This window comes from Lutjanus erythropterus, chromosome 17, assembly GCF_056507025.1.
Source record: "Lutjanus erythropterus isolate fLutEry1 chromosome 17, fLutEry1.hap2, whole genome shotgun sequence".
Classification (NCBI taxonomy): Eukaryota; Metazoa; Chordata; class Actinopteri; order Lutjaniformes; family Lutjanidae; genus Lutjanus; species Lutjanus erythropterus.
Window position 1 is genome coordinate 26,168,704 of NC_139333.1, and position 22,001 is coordinate 26,190,704.

The 22,001-nt window shown below is 39.0% G+C and overlaps 1 protein-coding gene across 3 annotated transcripts; it reads right to left on the reverse strand.

Annotated features, from left to right (window-relative positions):
- Window positions 1-1,555: 1,555 nt before the first annotated feature.
- Window positions 1,556-20,869, reverse strand: ndel1a (nudE neurodevelopment protein 1-like 1a). 3 transcript variants are annotated; one of them, XM_084741694.1, is made up of 10 exons: window positions 20,755-20,869; window positions 17,008-17,104; window positions 11,483-11,636; window positions 8,763-8,911; window positions 8,016-8,152; window positions 7,664-7,837; window positions 6,283-6,377; window positions 6,012-6,157; window positions 5,841-5,875; window positions 1,556-2,225 (listed from the first exon to the last, which is right to left on the reverse strand). In XM_084741694.1, the coding sequence occupies exons 2-10, from the start codon at window positions 17,091-17,093 to the stop codon at window positions 2,209-2,211; spliced, it is 993 nt and encodes a 330-aa protein (XP_084597820.1). In that variant the 5' UTR covers window positions 17,094-17,104; window positions 20,755-20,869; the 3' UTR covers window positions 1,556-2,208. The 3 variants fall into 3 exon arrangements, with proteins under 3 accessions (XP_084597820.1, XP_084597819.1, XP_084597821.1); XM_084741695.1 differs by lacking the exon at window positions 1,556-2,225 and adding an exon at window positions 3,323-3,690; XM_084741693.1 differs by lacking the exon at window positions 5,841-5,875.
- Window positions 20,870-22,001: the final 1,132 nt, after the last annotated feature.

Here is a 22,001-nt window from a genome sequence, read left to right on the forward strand (position 1 = left end):
ACATGACCTGAAAACATAATGCTTGTGGCTACGTTTGTTGCCAGTGTAGAGCCGTAAAAAAGTTTTTCAAAAGTTGTGAATCACAGAGGTCCTTCAGCAAACAGCCATGAATGTGCACAAAAAGAATTAGGCTGATCAGTCCAACAGTATTCAAGATTACCTGCGGACAAGCACACACACACACACACACACACACACGCACGCACGCACGCACACACACACACACACAGCAGCGATCGCACGATCCTCTCCAAAAGTTGCCGATTAGCCCTAAAGAGTAAGAACTGATTGAAACATGACAAACGTGATAGATGGATTATAATTACATATTTTATTAAAACATGCTGTAAAAGAAATCTAAAATAAATTAAACCCACGAACTATAACGAACAGGCAATATTGCACTTGAATGAAAATCAACAAAAGTTCCCACAAGGTCAAAGTGCTTCACTTTCTCATCGTGTACAGTACTGAAAATGTGTTGTGTAATAAATCAAAAAAAAAAAAGAAAGAAAGTGGATAAAACACTTTGACTACAGAGTACACGAAATCAGTTAAACTGGCGTGAACACAATGACAGCACCACTTTAATGGCTGTCTATAAATAACGATCAATATGACCAATACTGTACACATCATGTCACATAGTTTGGAGGACAGATGGTGTGTTTGACTCACTACAATGACACAAAGACTCCCCTTCCCTTTTTCAGAAACCAAATAGAAATCAAATGCAATAAATACAGGGGCTCACGAGGGAACAGTTAAAAGCCAAAAATCAGTTAAATCTGCACCAGAGAAAATGTTTAAAACATCAGCCTGCGACGCTCACATGTTGGACATTTCGAAAACATCAATAAATGATGGAGACACAGGCCATGTGGCACGCAATTATTCAGGACATCTGCACATGTGACAACCCATTAGACCGTTTTTTTTTTTTTCCATTCATGGTTTCAGCAGAGGATATGAGTGCACTTAAAGGGATAGTCTGGATTATTTGGAGTGGGGTTGAATGAGATACTTATCCATAGTCAGTGCATTATCTACAGTAGATGGTGGTTGACAGCAGGTGTACTGATGTAGGAAGCTAAGCTGCCTACAAAAATCAATATTAGTTTAACTGTAGACTATATTTTGAATATTTTCACTACTTTGCCTTTTTTGACAAGAAACCACTACTATGTACGGAAAATATCACTTTCTCTGAACAAACCAAACTCCATTGGCAAAAACCTTGCACAACACAGGAGTCCCTGGTCTACCACTGCCTCGATCTGTTAGTTTGTTTGTGTTATTATGTGACTTTTGTGTTACTGTATGACTTCTGTGATTCCAGACTTACTCTTTAAAACACCAAACAAACTAATCAATCAAGGCAGCGGCAGATAAACAACTCAGGAGTTCTGTGCAGTTAAATTAACACTTTTGCCAATGGAATTTGGTTGGTTTGGAGGGAGCGATATTTGGCTTAATTAACAGTGGTTTCTCGCCAGAAAATGCTGTCTGATAGCAAGAGAAAGTGGTGAAAACACTTACTCTGACATTGACATCAGACCTTTTTTTAAGTGGCTAAAATATGTCCAGAGCAGTACATTACTTAGCTTACCAAACTGTGGAGCATGTCAATCACCATCTAGGGCTATGGATAAATACCTCATACAATCCTACTTTAAAAAAAAAAGCTGAACTATCCCTTTAACTGTCACCTTATTGCTAGTAAAAGTAGTGAGTAAATGTAGTAGTGATTTGTGTTAATTTCCTACTAAAAACACATTTTAATTGCATAATATTTCTCTTTTTAGAGGATATGGTGTGCACATTTCACAAATCAGGGGAGGATCTCTAGAATAGACGCAGCGCCATCTTAGCACGAGCCAGTGAGCAAACAGCAGACGTGTTAACACATAAAATATACAGACAGACAGGGACCCATAATTACAGCAGGAACGAAGCACAAGTGTCGAGTCAGAACAACGGAGAGTGTGAGAAGACGAGGAGAGGACCCGGGGGGTAACAGTACATCAACAGTTTTACAGTATTAGCCATTGGTGTTCCCGCTTCGTCTGGGGCCTTTTTAGATTCGATTCTCCAATTGCAGGATGGGTGGGTTTAAGGGGGAGGGGTTACCGTCTCACACAGCGAGGGGCACTAAGCCTGTGGAGGAGGCGGCTGGAGGGGCGGTGATGGCTTTCAGGGCGCCAGGTTTCAGTCCGTTCGAGTTCCTGCAGCAGAAAAAACAGAAAATATTAAACCGGGAGCGTCTCAGGTTGGCAATACTGGAGCCAAGGAGACATCAAAGGGACAGTTCACAGAAAAAAAATATAAATACAGATTTTTCCTCTGGCATGTAGTGCTGTTTATCCATCTAGATTGTTTTGGTTTGAGTTGCAGAGTTTTGGAGATTATGCCTGACTTCTCTCCTATTAATGGAACTAAATGATGCTCGGCTTGTGGCCCTCAAAGCACCGAAAATACTTTTGAAGAATTCAAAACCATATCCAGAAATCATGACCCATTTACTCAAGATAATTCCCAGACCTTGTTGTGAGCAGTTTCAAGAAGGAATTGCTTTATTTCTAGCAGAAAAGAAAGTAGTCCTGTTGGATAAGGAAATGAAAACTGTGCAAAAGTCATAACAAGGTGAGAATGATGTAAAAGGTGTGACAAAAGAAAAAAAGTAACAAGACGAAAAAGACACAACAGGATGAAAACAAAGTAAAATACTTAACAAGAAAACAATGTAAAAGACATAAGATGAACAAAGACCAAAAAACAGAGGGAGACTTGATCGTGGGGAAAAGTTGATGCAAAAAAAAACAAAAAAAACAGTAGAAATGTCCTTCAGAGGATGATGTTTTACTTTCATACTTTTATTTGAGTAAAGAAATAGAACCTGTACTTATACCTGAGTAAAGAATATATGTACTTTTTCCACCCCTGCCACTAATTTCAGAAGCACTCCAAGTCATTTTTGTTCTGGAATGAGGCCTTTCAGCGGGTGTGCTAAGCACGGAAATAACTGTTCCCCATCTTGATGAAAATGCCTGTGATGCGTACATTAAGTCCATGCATGTGCACGTGCATGAATGTGTAATACACTAAAGAGTCCCAGTTTGGAGGTTTTTCTAGTTAACAAGTGTACCTCTGCTTGTTAATGAGTTATTAAGAATATTGATATTAACATCATCACTCTACCCTCATTTTTTCTATTTAACTATGATTTACTGGTTCTTAAAAAACAAACAAACAGGAATACAGTGACCAGGGAATCACCAAACTGTCCTGTTTTTCAGTAGATAAATGATGGAGACTGGAAATTAAAATCTCTTCATCTTGTCTGACAGAAGCTTCTGTGGTTTCTGTCACGGTCAGTTGTTCTCCTCGGGTTCGCTGACACTTTCCAGAAGCTGCTGTCGACAGCACAAAGCCCTGACCCGAGCGCCGCCAGGTCACCCCATCATTCTGTCCTCATTATCATCCGACCCCGTCTCCATCTCACACTCAGAGGACGCTGCAGCTCCACCACAGATATGACAGGTTTTAAACTATGTCATGTTTGTGTTGCCAAAAATGGAACCTGAATGCAGAAAGTGGGAAGGAAGTTGCAGCCTGACTGACTGGTTAAACTGGATTCTTTTGTGGGTTATCGCCAGTATCCCCTGAATGGTTTAAGCCTGAGTCATGCCTCTGGAAAGCACGAAAGATAACTTTAGTACAATGCAATAAAGTGCTAATTAAAGTAGATTTCTGAGCTATTGTTGTCATGGTTTAATAAGCAATTTTCCTCTTCTGATACCTGAGTTTCAGGGAAGATAAACATTTAAATTCCTTTTTATGATCCATCAAATAAGCGATAAAACTGCTACATGCATGCGTGTTAAAGGACGACTCCATCTGCATTCCTTTTCAGGTTTTTCAAATGGAAACTCCCCACTCAGCCGTAAGCAAAAGCAATGACGAAGGTTAGAGATCCTCTCCCTCAACCTAAGGATGATGTCATTATGCTGAAACCCACATCAGGTCAAACAAAACATACACAATTTGATTATTCTGATGTAAAAACTTGAAAAACACCACTGGGAAGCTACAGGATTACGGAAATGAAAACCTCACCCTCTGCCCTTTAACGATCAGTTGTAATGTAATAGCTCTTTATTTAGTCAAAAAGTACCAAACGCTCAGCTCTCCTCTCAGCTGGCGATCATTATGTTTTCCTGTGTTACAGTAAGTGAGACAAAATGCCTTTGGCGTCTCCAGACCTGGACTGAAGGTGAGTGCTGTGCGTAACAAACTCCCTGCTCTGAAACCAGAAGAAGAATGACCTTGTTGTGTTTGTACATCTCAATATGCACACTCTGCCTCTTTAGCTCTGCCTCACACAGCAGAAACACGAGACACTGTCCCCGCTCTCACCACCAGCCTGACACAATGAGCCGCTGCTGTCAACACGAGCAGAGAGGAGTGATGCAGCAGGACAAAAATATGATTGTTATTGTCAACAAATCCCATGAAAACTTTATTAAGTAATGCTTAATCTTAAGTTTTACTTGAGGGACATGTTTTCAAATTTACAAAAAGGGTCACAAATAGCATTAATAAATGGTTAAATATGGTTAAATAATGCTTATTCAGCATCCATATACATTTATGAGGTGTTACTTAAGGAATATGTGTTTTCAGCTTTGCAGTTATGGTTAGGTAATGCATATTCTGCATTAATACGTTTAAAATGTAACATGTAATCAAGTACTCCTTGACAATATAACTATAATCTAATACTGGATTTTTTACAAAACTAATCTGGGCTCATTATGGTTACTCATCTTTTGTAATCTGATTACATAATCTCAATTACATGTAATCCATGAGTCTCAAATCCTGATTGCTTGTCTATAAAATGTCTGAAATTTGAGAAAAATACCTGAAAGCGACAAATTTAAATGTCAAGTGGGGCAAACCACGCCCCCCCACCCCACAAAAAAAAAAAAAAAATTACTATTAAATAAGTCAACCTGCAAATATTTGCTTGAAAAAAATCACTAAAATGGTTTACTGATTATAAAAATAGCTGCAGGTCTACACTCTGTCGATAGACAGATTTGATGTGCATATCATTAATGTTGGTAAATTTCGAAACAGTCGCATCACAGAGGTAGATATTAGATGGTTTATTGCTGCAACTCATGATTGTAAGAAAATGTAAGAAAACTGTGAAAAACGCTCATCACAGTTTCCCAGAGCCCAAACTGACGTCTTCACGTTGTTTCTTTTATCCAACCAACTGTCCAAAACCCAAAGACCCTTCATTTACTGTCAGAAATGACAAAGACAAGCAGCAAATCCTCACATTTAAGAAAAAGGAACCAGCAAAAGTTTGACATTTTTTGCTTAAAACATGACTGAAAAGATTAATTGATTATCAAAGTAAATGTCAACTCATTAATCAACTGATCGTTGCAGCTCTGATTAACAGCAACTTTAGTGTCATCAAGTTTTCTTCCTTGAGACTTCTGACCAACATTCCCAATTTCATTCCTTAGAAAAATAACAAACATAGAAACACACAAAAAATCACTTTGTTAATTATAATTAATCATCAGATCTAAGGCCAGACAACATAACTCACGCTAGTAAACAGACAGGAAAGAGATCTATGAGGTCAGAGTTAAAATTCCACCACCACCTCCACCTCTGAAGAGTTAGTAGTCAAACATGACGTCGCCCCCAGTTATGGTTATTTCTACGAGTCTCTACATGAGAAAAAAAAGGCTTGTTATCATCAGCAGCATGCATGAACCCCAACACACTCAGGTAACAGGCGGAGGAGCTACGATTACCCAAAATCAGTGCAGGGAATGTGACCATCTCTGTCCTGCTGGGGGAAAAAAAACGCACACAGGTCTCAGATACTCATCAATATCTGCTCCTGAATCATCCACATCACGTGATCTGGTGCCATTATAACACAGGAAACAGACCCTGAACAGCAGGGTTTTGGTTTCACTCACGCTTTGTCAAAATACGATGTATGGAGAGACTGCGAGTAGTTGGCTGTGTTTGCGTTGAGCGCGTTGCTGTTGTCGAGAGCATACGCCTTCCTCGCTCTCTGGTCCTTGGCAAAGTTCCTGCAAGCGGCGAGCTTGGACTCCAGAGCCTGTGGAGGGACATTAAAGAAAAGGATGATGATGATGGAGAGACGGGGACTTTCCGCTACATAACGCTTATCATGCAGTGGAAGAGAAAGTGAGACATGAAGAGCTGGCAACAGGAGTGACTCACCCCAACTTTCCGGAGTAAATCACTGACGATGTTGAGGGCAGATATCCTGGCAGAGGGAGTCAGCGGTGAGTTGCTGCCGTATCCATTAGAAAGCCCTGAGAGAGCAAAGAAAAGATATGTTGATTTATGGTTAGAGTTTTTATTTTATTAAAGGTACATCTTTAAATCCCTCATCCATTCAGTTACTATTCTGTCACTTTGTTGTACCATCGAAGATTCATTTAATTGAAGATTAGTTTTAATTTGAGTTCAAATGAGTGAATCCAGATTTTAAATTAAGTAGAGCTCTGTTGCACAAGTTCTCAGTTCAGTAAATCCAAGTTTAGAGATGTGAACTGAAATTAAAGTTTAATCAGTGTGGAGACACTTTGACCAAATTAAAATAAAACAATAAAAAATAAATCTGAGTGCTGTCAGGAGCTTTTAGGTAAAAAAGAGGGGAGGAAAATTTGACTGTTCAGTATTCCTGAACAAAACATTGTATTGTTTCCTTGCTAGTTAAAAAGCAATTTAAAAAATGTCAAAAAAGGAGTTATATTGTCTGCCAGCTAGCTAGCTAGCTAAAAAGTAAAAAAGTATATTGTTTGCTAACTAGCTAAAAAAGGAAGAAAAAAAGTGATGTTGTTTGCTAGCTAGCTAAAAAGTTAATTAGCCTAGTTAGCCTATTCATGATGGCTCAGCAGAGAAGCTCTAATTTCTTCTCTCAAAAAAGCAGCCATTTTAAACGTTAAACTTCTTCAAGTGTAAGTTTATAGTTTTACCGGATCACATTTTACATTTTAGTTTAAAGTTTGGATGCAACAGAATCAAATTTAATTGACCAGAACTACTTTCTTTCTGCAGCAGAATCTCCTGTAACTACTTTAGAATCTACCGATGCTACTTTCTTTCTGTAGTAGAGTCTAGCACAACTACTTTAGAATTTACTGGAACTACTTTCTTTCTGCAGTATACTCTACAGCAACTACTTTAGAATCAAACAGAACTACTTTCTTTCTACTGGAAAGAAAGTAGTTCCTACATGAAACTGCTTAAAACAAAGTCTGTGTTGTATCTTGAGCAACTGCATCATGATTTTTGGAAAGAGATGCTGGTTTTTAATTTTGCTAATTTTTTCTCTGCAACTCGCAAATAAAAAATCTAGCAAGATAAATATCAGTACAGGGTGGAGGAAAAGTGTGGGTTTAGTTTTTTTGTTTTCCACTGAGAGCAGCAGAAGCGCTTGTCATCTCTAGACATGAATAACTGAGCGTCCACACATGGGAAAAACAAAAACAGCAGAATACGGGGTGTTTTAATAAAGAACTGCTCAGATATCCCCGTCTTTACTTCCATGATGAGAGATTAAAAATGCTCTCAGGGGAAGCCGGGCTGCAGCTACCTGTTGGGTTGGCAAAGGCGTTGTCCAGACCTTTGCTCAGTGGGGTAGCAGGGAGCGAGAGAGAGGCCTGAACAGCCGTGTCCATCTTCACGTTGTCCTGTGTGGGCGAACTTGGAGCGGACATCCTGCTTACATCTGACTGCCTCTCTCGGACGGCCAGCTCCTGTCGCAAGTCTACGACAAAACAACAAAAATAAAGAACATTTTGTAGATTAGATTTCTCAGAGGACATAAACTAAAGAAAGTCCAACACATCTGTGGGAAAGCAGATCTGATTAAAGCAGCTATATGCTAATGAGCTGCAGCTGTGATTGACGGCGCATCTCATTAGTAAAATCTAGTCAATAATCACCTCTGGCTTCATCCTTTAATCTCTGCACGGAGACCAGAAGCGACTCCTTCTCATCCAGCTCGCTCTCCAGGAAGGCGTTCCTCTCGATGGCCTGGTTCAGACGCTGCTCGAAGTTCTCCAGAGACACGATGGTCGCTCTGAGGGGGAAGACAAAGAAGAAGACGAGGCAGACAATGAGGAAGACTGACATTTCTTTAATTAAATGTAAATATCCCTCTGGGGCTGACTTCTCTATGTCCGATCTACTTAATCATGATTATTCAAGTACAAATGAGGGGATCAATATCTCAGGATTCTGCGACTGCAGCAGTGATTTTAATCTAATTTGAGCCATCAATCAATTCAATTTGAGACAACTGCTAATTGTAACAAGGACAGAAAACTGCAGCTCTGGCAAATTTTCAAACATATTAGGTTGGGATCATGAAGAAGCTGGTTTGACGGAAAAAACACCTTTAAGTTTTGTTAATGTGTCACAATATTATTTATACTGTATTATACTTATAATAAAAAAAAGAAATCTTTATTTATTGACACATAAAAATGCAACTCAGGAACATCAGACTCTGCTGAAAAATACCAAAACCCAAGAATTCAGTCATAATCTATTCATCCTCTGCAAAACACACACAGCAGGATCTGCTGGAAGAGGACGAGAGCTGACTAAATGAAGTTCTGGAGTTATTTTAGGGCGTGCTGTGATTTTTTTAAAAACTATTTTAGTGAGCATTAAGAACCCGGACAGACCTTTTGGCTCTCTCCAGGTCATCATTGGACTGTTCGAGCTCTCTGACGTATTTGTGCAGCTGATCCTTGATGCCGCGGGTTTGTCCGAGGTCGTCCTCCAGCATGGAGATCTGCTTGTAGCTCTGAGAGTACTGTTGCTCCAGTTTGTCCTGAAGACAGAAGAAAGGACAGGACAGGATGGGATGAAGACAGACGGCACTGTATTGATCAGATGTAGAACACGTTGGGGAGGGGAGCTTCCTATCACACACCGCCTACATGTGATCATCCATTTTTCAGTGCTCCCCTCATTTCCCCACAGTTCGGCAGCGGATGTGTGGAAGTGTGACCTATATATTCACCAGCTCTGAGACAATCTGCTCAATAAGAACCGCCGGGCCTGTCTGTACGTCTGACCTATATCTGCTGTTAGTGTGGAGTCTGACCAACTGCAGCTGGACACACAGAGGACAGACAGCCCTCTGATGGCTCCCACAGTCTCATTCAGCACATTAGCATGACACTGAAATCTGTTACAGCTAAGAAATAACCAAACATGCTAAAATATGGGAAAACACAACACAGCACTTAAAAAAAAACAACTTTCACATCGTGTTTTCTGTAATGTTGTATTCTTTAAAATGTTGCTTTTTCTGAAATGTTTTCAGTAATGTCATTTTTTGTAAATGTGTTTTCTGAAATGTCCCTAAAATGTCATGTTTTCTGAATGTTTATATTTTCTGAATATGTTTTGTCTTGTTATTTGTTGATTCATTTGTATAATTTCCAAAATGTCTTACCCAAAATGTTGTTGTGTTTTTTTGTGTCTGCATTATTTTGTGTCTTTTGTTTCTAAAATATTGAGTATTTTTTCGGACCTGTCAACACTGTGCACTCAACTGTAGATAAAATCATATTCCTGTAAAACCAAAAATATAATTTTGCTCCAGAAACCACCACTATCGTCTTTTCTCCCACAAACCAATCTATGTCTTCACTCGCTGTGTGGAATCTCAAACCTGACAGACACGCTGGCTCGCACATCTAAACCCTGCTGGCTGATTTTGACTCACCCGGCTGGAAACATGCACCACAAATGTGCCACCCGTGTTTCGGTAATTATGGAGCGAGAATGAGCACGAGAGACACGACCTGATGCATTATGTATGAGAGTCATTCAATCAGCTGCATCAGTACAGCAAGTTTGGAACAGAGCAGGTGTTTGTGCTGAAATGAGAAAAGAGACGTACCTCAGCACCGTCCTGAAGTGAGATTACCATTTAGATTACACGTGGACACACAGACGAGGACAACTTCAGGACTAAACTCCTCACTGGGACCAAGAAACCTCGTCGTAACTGTCTGAGTTTAGCAAACACGGATGCACAAGAACTTTCTTTTGTTGTGTTTTATGACAAGCCCCTATATTCTCATGACCTCTTATACATAACCACAAAGACAAAGCTGCAGGCGAACTAGAAAAAAATAAATAAATACTGAGTGGAAGTGCATCCAGGGGAGCAGCAGCTGTTATAGCGTGACTTCTCCTCGCTCCCAAGAGACTGCACTCAAGGACGACTGGTGATATAAGATGGCTACAAAAAGAGGCATCAAATATTAATGTCAAGGCTACACATGGAGAAACACTGTACCTTCTCAGCTCAGAGCTTAATGTATTGTTACATGTACATAAGGCTGATCTCATCGCAGATCCACACTCACAGAGAGAGTTACGTTCAGAGCTGAGGTCCTTTAACATGACATAATCAAAATTCAATCATTTATTATTGATCAAGACAGGATTTAATGCTTCATTCAGCTGGATTCAGGTAGACAGCAGTCAGACTACAGGTAGGCTAACTAGGCTAACCTGATGTTTTGTCAGTTTTGTAGCTAGCAAGCAAACAATAAAACTTAAATTTAAAAAAATATATATATTTTTTGTAGACAGCTAGCAAACAACATAGCCTTTTTATTTCTACCTCTTAGCTAGCTGGCAAATAGTGATATGTTTTGTCAACTTTTTAGCTAGCTAGAAAACAATATAACTTTTAAATAGTTAGCAAACAGAACCGTTTTGTTTACTTTTTTTTCTAGCTAGCAAAGAATACAACTCTTCTAACTCTTAGCTACCTAACAAACAATGTAATGTTTTGTTTATTCTTTAGCTAGCTACCAAACAATATAACTTTTCTCTTTACTTTTTTGGATAGCTAGCAAACAATATAAGGTTTTCATATGTTTTTGGCGCGTCAACAAACAATAGAACTTCTTTTTTTCTACCCGTTTTGTTCTGTCAACATTTTAGCTAGCTAGCAGACAACATAACTTTTTTCTTTAATTTTTTAGCTAGCTACCAAACATAACTTTTTTCATTACTTTTCAGCTGGCTAACAAGTGATATAATGTTTTTATATGTTTTTCGCTAGCTAACAAAGAATATCATTTTTATCTCCTCAGCCAGCTAGCAAACAATGTGATGTTTTGTAATTTTTTTTAGCTAGCTATCAAACAGTATAACTTTTTTCTTTACTTTTTTAAACAGTATTGTCTTTTATACTCAAACTGGTCCCAAACAGAACAAATTTATTCGTTTTTTTATTTACTTTGTTCTTTTAATTTTTAAATTGTGCACCAGAGCTCTGCTTAATTTTAAATCTGGACTGCCTCATTTTAAACCTAGTTTTACTACAGATCCTTGTATTTATTTGCGCCTTGTTCTACCAGACTCCTGTAGTTACCTTGAGAGTTTCAACCTCGTTCTTGAGCCGGTTGTTCTCAGACTGCAGGTCCTTCATACGGTGCTCAGCCTGGCCCAGCTGGGCCTCCAGCTCAGCCTCCAGCTCCCTGCTGCCCTCCTGAAACTCCAGCAGCTCCTCCTGCGCCTCCTGGCAGCTGCAGTCAGACAGGAGAGAAGGCATTAGACAACAAGTCGAGACAGAAAGAGGTCGGTATGTGAGCCTGGTGCTTGAATTCATTAACTTAGAAAACAGCTTACTAGCACTCCATTTTACTTATTTTTTTTTTTTATCTTTACTTCATCTTATCTTGGCACGTGGGCACTGACCCAGATTCTGCTCCACAAACTCAAACCTGATATTCACCATTTCTGTCTCTGCTGCAGAGAAGCTGATTAAGAAGAACTGTAATTACCTTTTTCTTACTGTGTGATAGAAAGTAATTAGGCACTGTTTTTAAATACAATTTTGAGGACCTTTACTTGAGAGTTTCCATTTTCTGCATCATACTTCTGCTCCACTATAATTCAGAGGCAAATATTGTACTTTATTTATGCCATGTAAAAAATGCCACTTCAGACAAGTAAATCTGGTAACTCACTTGCCTGACTGGGAAAAGGTTAAAAATCAATTAAACTATTATGATAATCAATTAATGGTTAAAATATGTTTTCATGCAAAATGGCAGAAAATGCTTTTTTCAGCCTCTCAAATATGGAGACTTCAAGCTTTTCTTCGTTTATTATCATATTAAACTGAATATCTTTAGGTTTTCGGCTGACAAAGCATGACATTTAGGGACGCCACCTTGAACTTTGAGAAACTGGAATGGACATTTTTTATTATTTACTGATGTTTAATAAGCATTGCAGTGCTAGATTAGAAATGACAATTAAGTTTAGTCTTTGTTGTGATTTCATTACCTCTAACAAATATAACAATCTGTTCAGGGGAAAGTGCAAAAAGACATTAAAGTCAAACCCTGCTGGTCAGTTCAGTAACTTCTGCAGATTCACTTTAATAATACAATCAACAAATAAATGTGTTACTATATATTAAGACAGGTATAAATAAAAGTTCACAATGCAATATCTATTGCAATATCAAAAAGTAAAGAAAAAAAGTAAAGAAAACTGACTGATGAAACCCCCAACTATATATTTGCAACGAAACAACGAAAGAACAAACTTGTCAGAGGTCAGAAAGTACTGAGAGACGGACTGATGCACTGCAGGTTTTGGTCTTTCCACTGGATTAGTTGTGAAGAACAAAAATATAGAATATAGTCAGCCTCTTTTGAGTTATGATCAAGGGGAACGTTTTGACATTTTGACCAGCTGGTGGTGATTTCACATCACTTCATCCTGAATTTGACATTTTACTTTTGATCAGAGAGGAGGAACAACAGCAATGAAAGCAGACAAGTCAAGACTGAACTACCGACAGACAGACGTCATCATCAGTGCACAGATTTACAGTGAAGTGGTGGTTACGTAAGTGTCTGACACGGCCACGGATGAACACGCGCGCGTGGACAGACCCTGCTGTCTAAAAATGGCAAATGGAATAAACCCACATCATGTGAGCGAGAGTGCTGGAGGCGGCTCGGAGCCAGGAAATCCATTTATAAACGCTTGTGTTCATTCAGCCCCAGCCTGGAAAATACTCAGCCTCGCTTTGAACCCGTTCTGCTTGGAAAAGGTTTGCTGCTACTGTACTCATTTACTGACTGGTGCTTCCTGTCTGTCACAGTAATTTACCCTTCGATCAAAATACTCCAGTGCAACTGAATGGTTAGTCAGAGGGAATCCTAGGCATCGTGAAAATGAATATTTCTGCTTATTTTTCTGAATGTAAATGCACAAGGCTTTTAAATCAGCTCAATGGGGATTTTATCATTTGCAAAACTAAGATGTACTCAAGGGAAATTTGTTTTTTGTTTGTTTTAAGATTGCGATATGTACGATTTGGCCACCTCTGTAATTCAGAATCCAAACAAACAAGTAAGGGGGCAGCATATCACAAGATCACTATGACTAACTTTAGCTGCCGTTAGCTAGTTAACTCAGTTGCCATGCAGCTAGTTGCAGTGCAGAGGAGTGTTTAAATAAATAAATACAGATTTTTGCACCCAATGCATGACAGCAATGCAACAACTTGCTCCCTCAGCCCTCTCCCTCAGTCACTAAATTCACTTCAGTTTTTCAGTCAAATGGAACAATCCTTTTGAAGTTGGCGAGGAGAACTGCTCAGGGGAAGTTGACAAGGGCAGGTTAGACGATGGATGAAACGCAGCAGTGGTGTTCACACTGCTAGCACAGTAGCTCTGGACTGCCAGGAAGTGGTGTTTTTCAGGTCCACAGTAGGGGAGTCCAGCAGCGAATACCACTTGTGAGCGGTGCCAGAATCAGCACCAGAACCAGAGCTGAGCGAGCGGGAAATGGAACCAGTAATGGGCTAAAGGGAGTACGAATGACCCTTTAAACTGAGAACAGACTGGACACTATAGTGACTCATTATCACCCTTTGAGGTACAAAGGATGGACAGACGCTAGCTGGTTAGCATGATAATTTAAGTAGATTTCTCTGTTAAAACATTGTGTTAACATCTTTGAAATAATGTAAAAAAAACATTATTTCTTCCTATTTTGTTGATAATTTTAGTTAATTAAAGCACCTTTAAAACTGATAATCATATGATCGAAAGCTCCTGAACAGCTACTTTGTGCAACTTAAAGAGAAATCTTTATCAACATTTTACAATAACCATTGTTAATAAATAGTAATATTTAATAACTGGCTTAAGTTAATTAATCAATATGAGTTCATTACACTTCAGTTGATAGTCATTTAACTATTAACAGACAATGAAATGACAATTAGCTACACAGACAATGACTAACTTAAGCCACACAGGTCAGCTGCTAACTTAAGCTACACAAACCAACCACTAATGTTAGCTACACAGACCAACCGCTAAGTTAAGCTACACAAACCAACCGCTAACTTAAGCTACACAAACCAACCACTAATGTTAGCTACACAAACCAACTGCTAACTTAAGCTACACAAACCAACCGCTAACTTGAGCTACACAAACCAACCGCTTACTTAAGCTACACAAACCAACCGCTAACTTAAGCTACACAAACCAACCGCTAATGTTAGCTACACAGGCCAACCGTTAACTTAAGCTACAAAGATCAACGGCTAATGTTAGCTACACTAAAATCTAGTTACCTAGCAAACTACTTGTAAATAACATATAAAATATAGCATCACTAATACTTAATAAACATTCATTCATTCATTTTCTGTAACCGCTTAGTCCGTAAGGGTCGCAGGGCTGCTGGAGCCTATCCCAGCTGACATTGGGTGAGAGGTGGGGTACACCCTGGACAAGTCGCCAGTTCAGGCTGACACATAGACAGACAACCACTCACACTCACATTCACACCTACGGGCAATTTAGAGTCACCAATTAACCTGCATGCATGTCTTTGGACTGTGGGAGGAAGCCGGAGAACCCGGAGAGAACCCACGCACACACAGGGAGAACATGCAAACTCCACACAGAAAGGCCCTGCCCCAGCCGGGGAGCTGGGGCAGGGCTGAACTGAGGACCGAATCGAACTGAGGACCTTCTTGCTGTGAGGCGGCAGTGCTAACCACTGCACCACCGTGCCGCCCACTTAATAAACATTGTTTATTATACTTTCATTGTTTTATTAACAGTAAAATAACCATTAAGCTTAACTAATTACCAGCTTACCATTTTTAAGACTTAATGAAGTAAAGTGTAACCCATTAGATGCCTCAAGAAAACAAGTCTAACTTTAAATTGTCAGTGGATTACTAGAAGAAAACACTTATGTCAGACATGCTACACACACAAAGAGAAGTTTGAGTTTGAAGGAAGCTCATTGTCTACGACCTCTTACATAACTGGGTGTAGGCCTGAGCTTGTTTCCTTTAGCACAGGGTGTTGAGCTCTCAATCACTTCTTAATCAAGTGACGTGTGGCAAGATAAGATTTCATCTTGGGAACGGCTAATTTTAGACGCCTTCAGATCACTGAAATGTCGAGCAGTCGTGACAGCAAAAACAGCAGCTCTACCATTATATAAACCCATTCAAAGATGGGAGGACAAAAGAGACATGAGAGCCTTTTATGTTTAATGCGAAACACGAGCTGTCGCTTTGGGGGAAAAAGGGAGAGGTTTCCACCGGAGCTTTCACTGATTGTCCCACATAAGACTGTTTCAAAAGTGTCACTGGATACACCAGCACTGGGTTTTAATTGAAAGAGCAGGAATGAGGACTGAAATCCAAAGACAAGATACAGATCAGACGATCCTGAGGAGGTGATGTATTCCTGCTGTGGTTCCCACAGACACAAAGACACTGCAATGTTACTATCAGATCTTGTGATCTCGACGCTCGCTGGCAAAAATCTGCGATTCAAATGCAGATGACAATTAGAGGAGTTCACTCAGTAGGGTGCAGATCTCCGCCAGGCAACAGACGGTGAAGCAACAACTTCAATACAACCACAACCGCCAGATGCAACCAGCACAGATTTGCAAAGTGTTCCTGAGCCCATGTAGTATCCTCTATACAATGATGTAGGTTTTAATGCAGTTTTAAATGCAGTGCTGCCTGAGGGGTCAAAGGTCACAGACATTCAATGTTGGTTTTCAGCCTTATCCCTTACGTGCAGAGAATTCTCTGATTCTTTTAATGACTTTATGGATTGTAGTTGGTGAAATCAATAAATTCCTGCAGTTTTTTGTTGAGAAACGTTTTTCTTAAACTGTTGGACTATTTGTCCACGCAGTTCTTGATAAAGTGGTGAACCTGTTACTAATTAACCTGTTTACCTGTCCAATGTTCCAAATGTCTTTTTTCGAGCTTCCCCAACTTTCCCAGTCTTTTGTCGCTCCTGTCACAACATTTCTGGAACGTGTTGCAGGCATCAAACTCAAAATTAGTGTATATTTACAAAAACAATAAAGTTATACAATTTCTCATGTTTATAACAAACCAAACTTCATGAAAATTAGTTCAGAATCAAGTTAGTTACACCTGATCTTATAGTGAAGTTTGCATCTCTCTGTCCACAGTGTAATTGTTTACTAGCAGACCTCCCCAATATGTCGACCACACAGACAGATAGGTGACAGAGATAATAATGACATCCTCCTGCCTTAAAGCTGCTAAAAGGAATTTTCATATTTTGTTGATTTTGGAGGCCACTGTCGACAAAAGCAGTAGTGTTTCCTCTGCCAGAACCGCAAAATATAACGTCAAAAATCAAATTATCTGAAATCCTACCCTGCATTTTTTTTTAACTGGTTATTTCACAGATTCACAGAAAATCCAATCCAGTTAAAGGCATTAAGAAAGAACTATAGACAAATCCTCTCACAGATGGTCATGTAGGTCAGACCAGTAAAAAATTGGGTCTGCTTCATAACCAGTTAAAAACTCTTAAAAAGAATACAGACAATATGGGCGGGTTTACAAACCTGTCCTTGTACTTGATTGAAAGAGCCTTCCAGAAGTCAATTTCCTCGTCTTTTGAGGAGAATTTTGGTATCATATCCATCTCCATGGCAAACAAATCTGGAGAGGAAGGAAAACGGAAACAGGAGTGATTACAGTGGACGGGGAGAGTTTATTGCACGGAGCGCAGAATCTGTTGGACGATCCATTAATATTTTTAGTGCATCATAGCAGAGAAAACTTATTTCTTACAACCCAAAATCTCTCTTCATCCATGAAAAAGTCTGCACGCTAGAAACAGACTTAAAGCCAACAAAAAAAATCAATGATTTAAACCACAGCTGGGAATTAATCATCAAAGAGTTCCCTCTAGACTCCCAGCAGCCCCGAGGAGTTCAGAGAACAGAGAACCACATACTCTGCTTTCTAGAGTTTGAACAAAACAACCACTCCTACAGAAAAAAACTGCATTTTCAATTTGATTAATGGCCCTTCATAAGTTTAAGTACATCTTAGACTGGCCTAAATAAAATGGTTAAAAATACAGCAGACTAGCTTTACTTCAAATGAGCAGAACAATGTGATTATTTGAGGAATCTTTTGCAGAACTTGATTTCCTACTTGATCAGCCTACACACTCAAGTAGATTTAAAAGAAAACAATTCCCAGGGGTGACATTTATGGCCAGGAGCCTTGTTCATCACACTGACTCATTAAAAACTGTAATTAAAGCCCTGAACACCAAACTAGTTGTGAGCAGGAGCAGGTGGGAACACGACCACGGCTTAAATTAGAAACTAGGAAATTTTAGGAAGTCCTTTATTAGACCCCATTAATACGTTACCTGACTTAAATAGGCTACAGAGAAGTGACACAATGCTCCAAAACTATCTGACCCACACAAAGTTGGACAATACTGTATGTTTGCTCAGGACAAAGCTCTTTTGTCCCGTCTTTGAAACAGGGGAGCTTTCACTTGCTTTTATTTTTGTGGAACAGTGGGAAACAAAAGGTTAGGGAGTGGGTCGGTTCACCTGTAAACCAAACATACAGTCACTAAATATACAGTCAAACAGCCAAGGAATACTTTTAAAATCAGATGCTAACATACAGTGCCATTGTCTAGATTAAAAGGGTAGTTCAGATTATTTGAAGTGGGGTTGTATGAGGTGTTTATTGATAGTCAGTCAAGCAGTGAACTGCTGTAGGGTAAGGTAGTTTAGCCACTTAAAAAAAGTCCACATAATAAAAAAGTTTAAGTGTACACTATATTAAGAATATTTTCACCTCTTTACCTTGCCGTCAGACAGCCTTTTGTGGCAGGAAAACACTTTTATATAAGCCAAATATTGTTCACTCTGAACCAACCAAACTCCATAGGTGAAATCAGTAATTTTACCTCTCAGAACACAGGAGTCGCAACTCCACCGCTGCCTCGATCTGCTGTTCGTTTGTGTGACTGTGTGACCTCTGTGAACCCATGCTATCCTTTTAAAACACCAGAGTCACACAATAACACAAACAAACTACCAGATCGAGGCAGTGGTAGACCAGTAACGCCCTTATTCTGTGAGGTAAAATTAAAGATTTTGCCTATGGAGTTTGGTTGGTTTGGAGAGAACATAATCTGGCAAATATAACAGAGGTTTTCCGGCAGAAAAGGCTCACTGACAGCAAAGTTAAGCAGGGAAAGTATTCTAAATATAGATTTATTTTTTCTTTTTTGGTGGACTTGTGGCTAAAATTAGCTTTTGTTGCTGACTGCGTCCACAAACGTACCACTGTGCTGGCAGGCGTCTACTGTACTCAAACAACCCCGCTTCAAATAATCCAAACTATCCCTTTAACCTGCCAGTAGTAGCAATCTGGTGACCCATATTTCATGCATTTCCAGCAGCTCCATCCAACATTTGGAGGCATTCAACTAAATATTAAATACCAACAGATTATGAGTGGAGGAACACCAGTTTTCTAGACTCTGGAGAGTAGTAATGTCATCAAAAGAAAGTCCTATATGTGACAAACCAGCGGCAACCTCCAGGGGTTTAAAATGGATCTAACAGCAACAACAAAGCAAGTCAATCCCCATAGAGCCCAATTTTTAACATACTCACAACTTTAAAGCAGAAATAAAAACAGTTTTGCTCTCTATAGCTCATTTCCCCATTCATGACAACTGTATGTAGTAGTAGAGTTATCATGGGCAGAAATAACAGTAACATATTTACATATATCAAATAAATAAACCAAAGCCTTAAGGGATAGGTCAGAAGTTTGTTGGTGTTATTGTGTGAATTACTGTTTTCGCCAATGGAGTCTGGTGGCTTTTGAGAGAGCAATATCTGGCTTATATAACAGCAGCTTCCTGTCTGAAAAGGCTGTGTGACAGCAGGTAAAACTGTGGAAAATGTTCTAAATATAGTGAACACTTGAACTGATGCTGATTTTTTTAGGCTTTGCTGCTGCCCCTGTCCACAGCGGTACATTGTTTAGCTTCCTACAGCGGTGCTCCTGCTGCTTTTCCACAAACAGGACTTGTGGCAAAAGGTCATCTACTGTAGTTAATACACTGACTGTGGATAAGTGCCTCACACAACCCCAAAAGAAACTGTTTCAGAGCAAACAAATACATCATGTTGAATTTGTGCATGTCCAAAATCCTTGTGTCTCTGCTTAAAACTGTCTAAAGTGCAGGAATATTTCTGCACAATAAAAAGAAAAGAAGTAAGAATGAGTGAGAATGAAAAGTTACGATAAGAGAAAGATAACACCAAGAGAGAATGATGGACAGGAAATAATGCTGACCTCCAGCAGCACGTTGAACAAACGAGTGTCCACTTGACATTCAGTAAAAACACTTTACCACCACCAAGGGTGGAAGAAGTACTCAGGTCCTTTATTTAATCTTAATAAGTATAAAGAGATCTTGGCTGCTCTTTCAGTCACAGAGTTCTTCTGTATGTTGCCCTGCAAAAAAAAAAAAAAAAAAAAAAAAAAAAAAAAAAAACCTCACTCTGTGGTCCTTTGAATAATTCAGTTTCAGATTATATTGAACTCTGTCGCCAGGGAGCCCAGAGGGAAACTCAAATGTTATTACAGCTGAGGAAACAGCAGCACAAGCCATTTTGACAGCATCATAATGAGGGCCTGGTATATGCTTCTTATATTTAAAAAGAACACAATTATATATATTTTAAAAATGTTTCCTTCATATAAACTGCATGAGCTCGATGTTGATCTTAATTTAATATAATGTAGAAAATAGTCGTTTGATTTAAAACGTAAATATTAAGTATGCAAATAAAAGAAGCTTCTGATTTTTTTTTCTGAGACTACTATAAAGAATACAAATTCAATAAAATAAATTCTGTATTTGTAGACATGGTTTTAACTCCACATTTAGTGGAGAGGATTTAATCCAAAGGAGAGGTGACCCTGTTGAATATCGACACTGATCATATGGCAACCTAGAAACAATCACATCCATTTTTCAAACAAGAAACGATATTTAAAGAAATGCGCTGAAAAAACACAAATATAGCGATCGTTATTGTATTTTAAAATAAACAAGGACTAGAAACGAGATCAGATATCAGCGACTGAAAAGCAGAAAGGTGATGCTGAGCTCAGCTGTCAAAACTGGGTGTGCAAACAAGCCGTGAACGGACCAAACGATGAGCTGAAACCCGACGACGCGCTGGTTCTACTGGGCTCATTTTACTGGTTTTCCAACAGAGACAAAGGAAAATAAATGATAATAAATTTAGTACCTGAACATCGCCCCAAACAGTGATATTTATCAGTCCATCCTGCTCGCTGCTGTGAGATGCTGAGGCCGATCGTCTCCTCCGCTGTCTGATGATCTGATGCCTCCGCTCAGCGGGGCATTTAAAGGACAATACACCCTAAATATGAATGTTACCTATTTCATGTGTGGTAATAGTGGTATGATTAGACAGCATGAGTGCACAAAACATATTATTGAAGGCATATATTTTAGGAAATCATTAGATTGTAAATGTCTTTGTTTGTGGATAATTATAGGAAGAAGTCGTCAGATTATTATCGCAAGGAAAACAAACAGTTTTAGGGTGGATTTCCTCTGTGTTCTCGCGCTATGTTGTGTTCACGGACTTCACCGCTGCACACAAACTCCGCATGTCACGCGGTTCATGTTAAACTAGCGTCACCTGCTGGTTATCCACTGCAACCGCGTTTGACACTGGGATTCCTGAATTTACTTTTGACAATGTTGGACACAGTTTCACAAAAACGAACAAAAAGTAAGTAAGTGAATAAAATTTTGGGATGTTTTTGTGTCAATTAAAGTGTGGTGTGCAAACGAAGTGTCATGCAGGCCACTTCTAGTATTGATATTAATTAATGTTTTAACATTTTCAGTGAACTGCTATCTAAACGTGTCCTATGGTGTGATATAAAAAAAAGAAAAAAAAAATCTTAAATATAATATGAGAGACATTTATCTTAATAGTCAGCCACTTGTTGTCTTATTTATATTATATGAAATTATCAATAACACTATTTTTTTTACCCATGATGTGTTTAGCAAAACCAATTTAAGGTAAGATAAGTGATGATTATATCTCTGAATTGAACAGAAAAAAAAATCTCAGAAAGGCTCTTGTATTGTAAAGTATCGATTATTCCACTTTATATGAAGATCTTTGTTTATTTACTTTTAAATTGTAATATTTGATTTTTATGTATATCTTGTAAATGTTTCTCCGCTGAATTTTGATATAAAGTGACTAAAATTATTCTGCGAGTCTGACCCTTCAAAATAAATCCACCTAATTTTTCAAGAGTACCCGTCTCTGCAGGGGGAGAAGCTCACTCACACTTTGAGAAGATCCAACCCACAGGAAGTTTCAAAGCCAGAGCATCACTGTAACCATGGAAACTCACTACAACTGACCTCTGCAGTGGGCCTGTCCTCCTGCTCATGTCCAGAGGGGAACCCTTGATTTGCTGAACTCTTGATAGATCATTGTTAAAG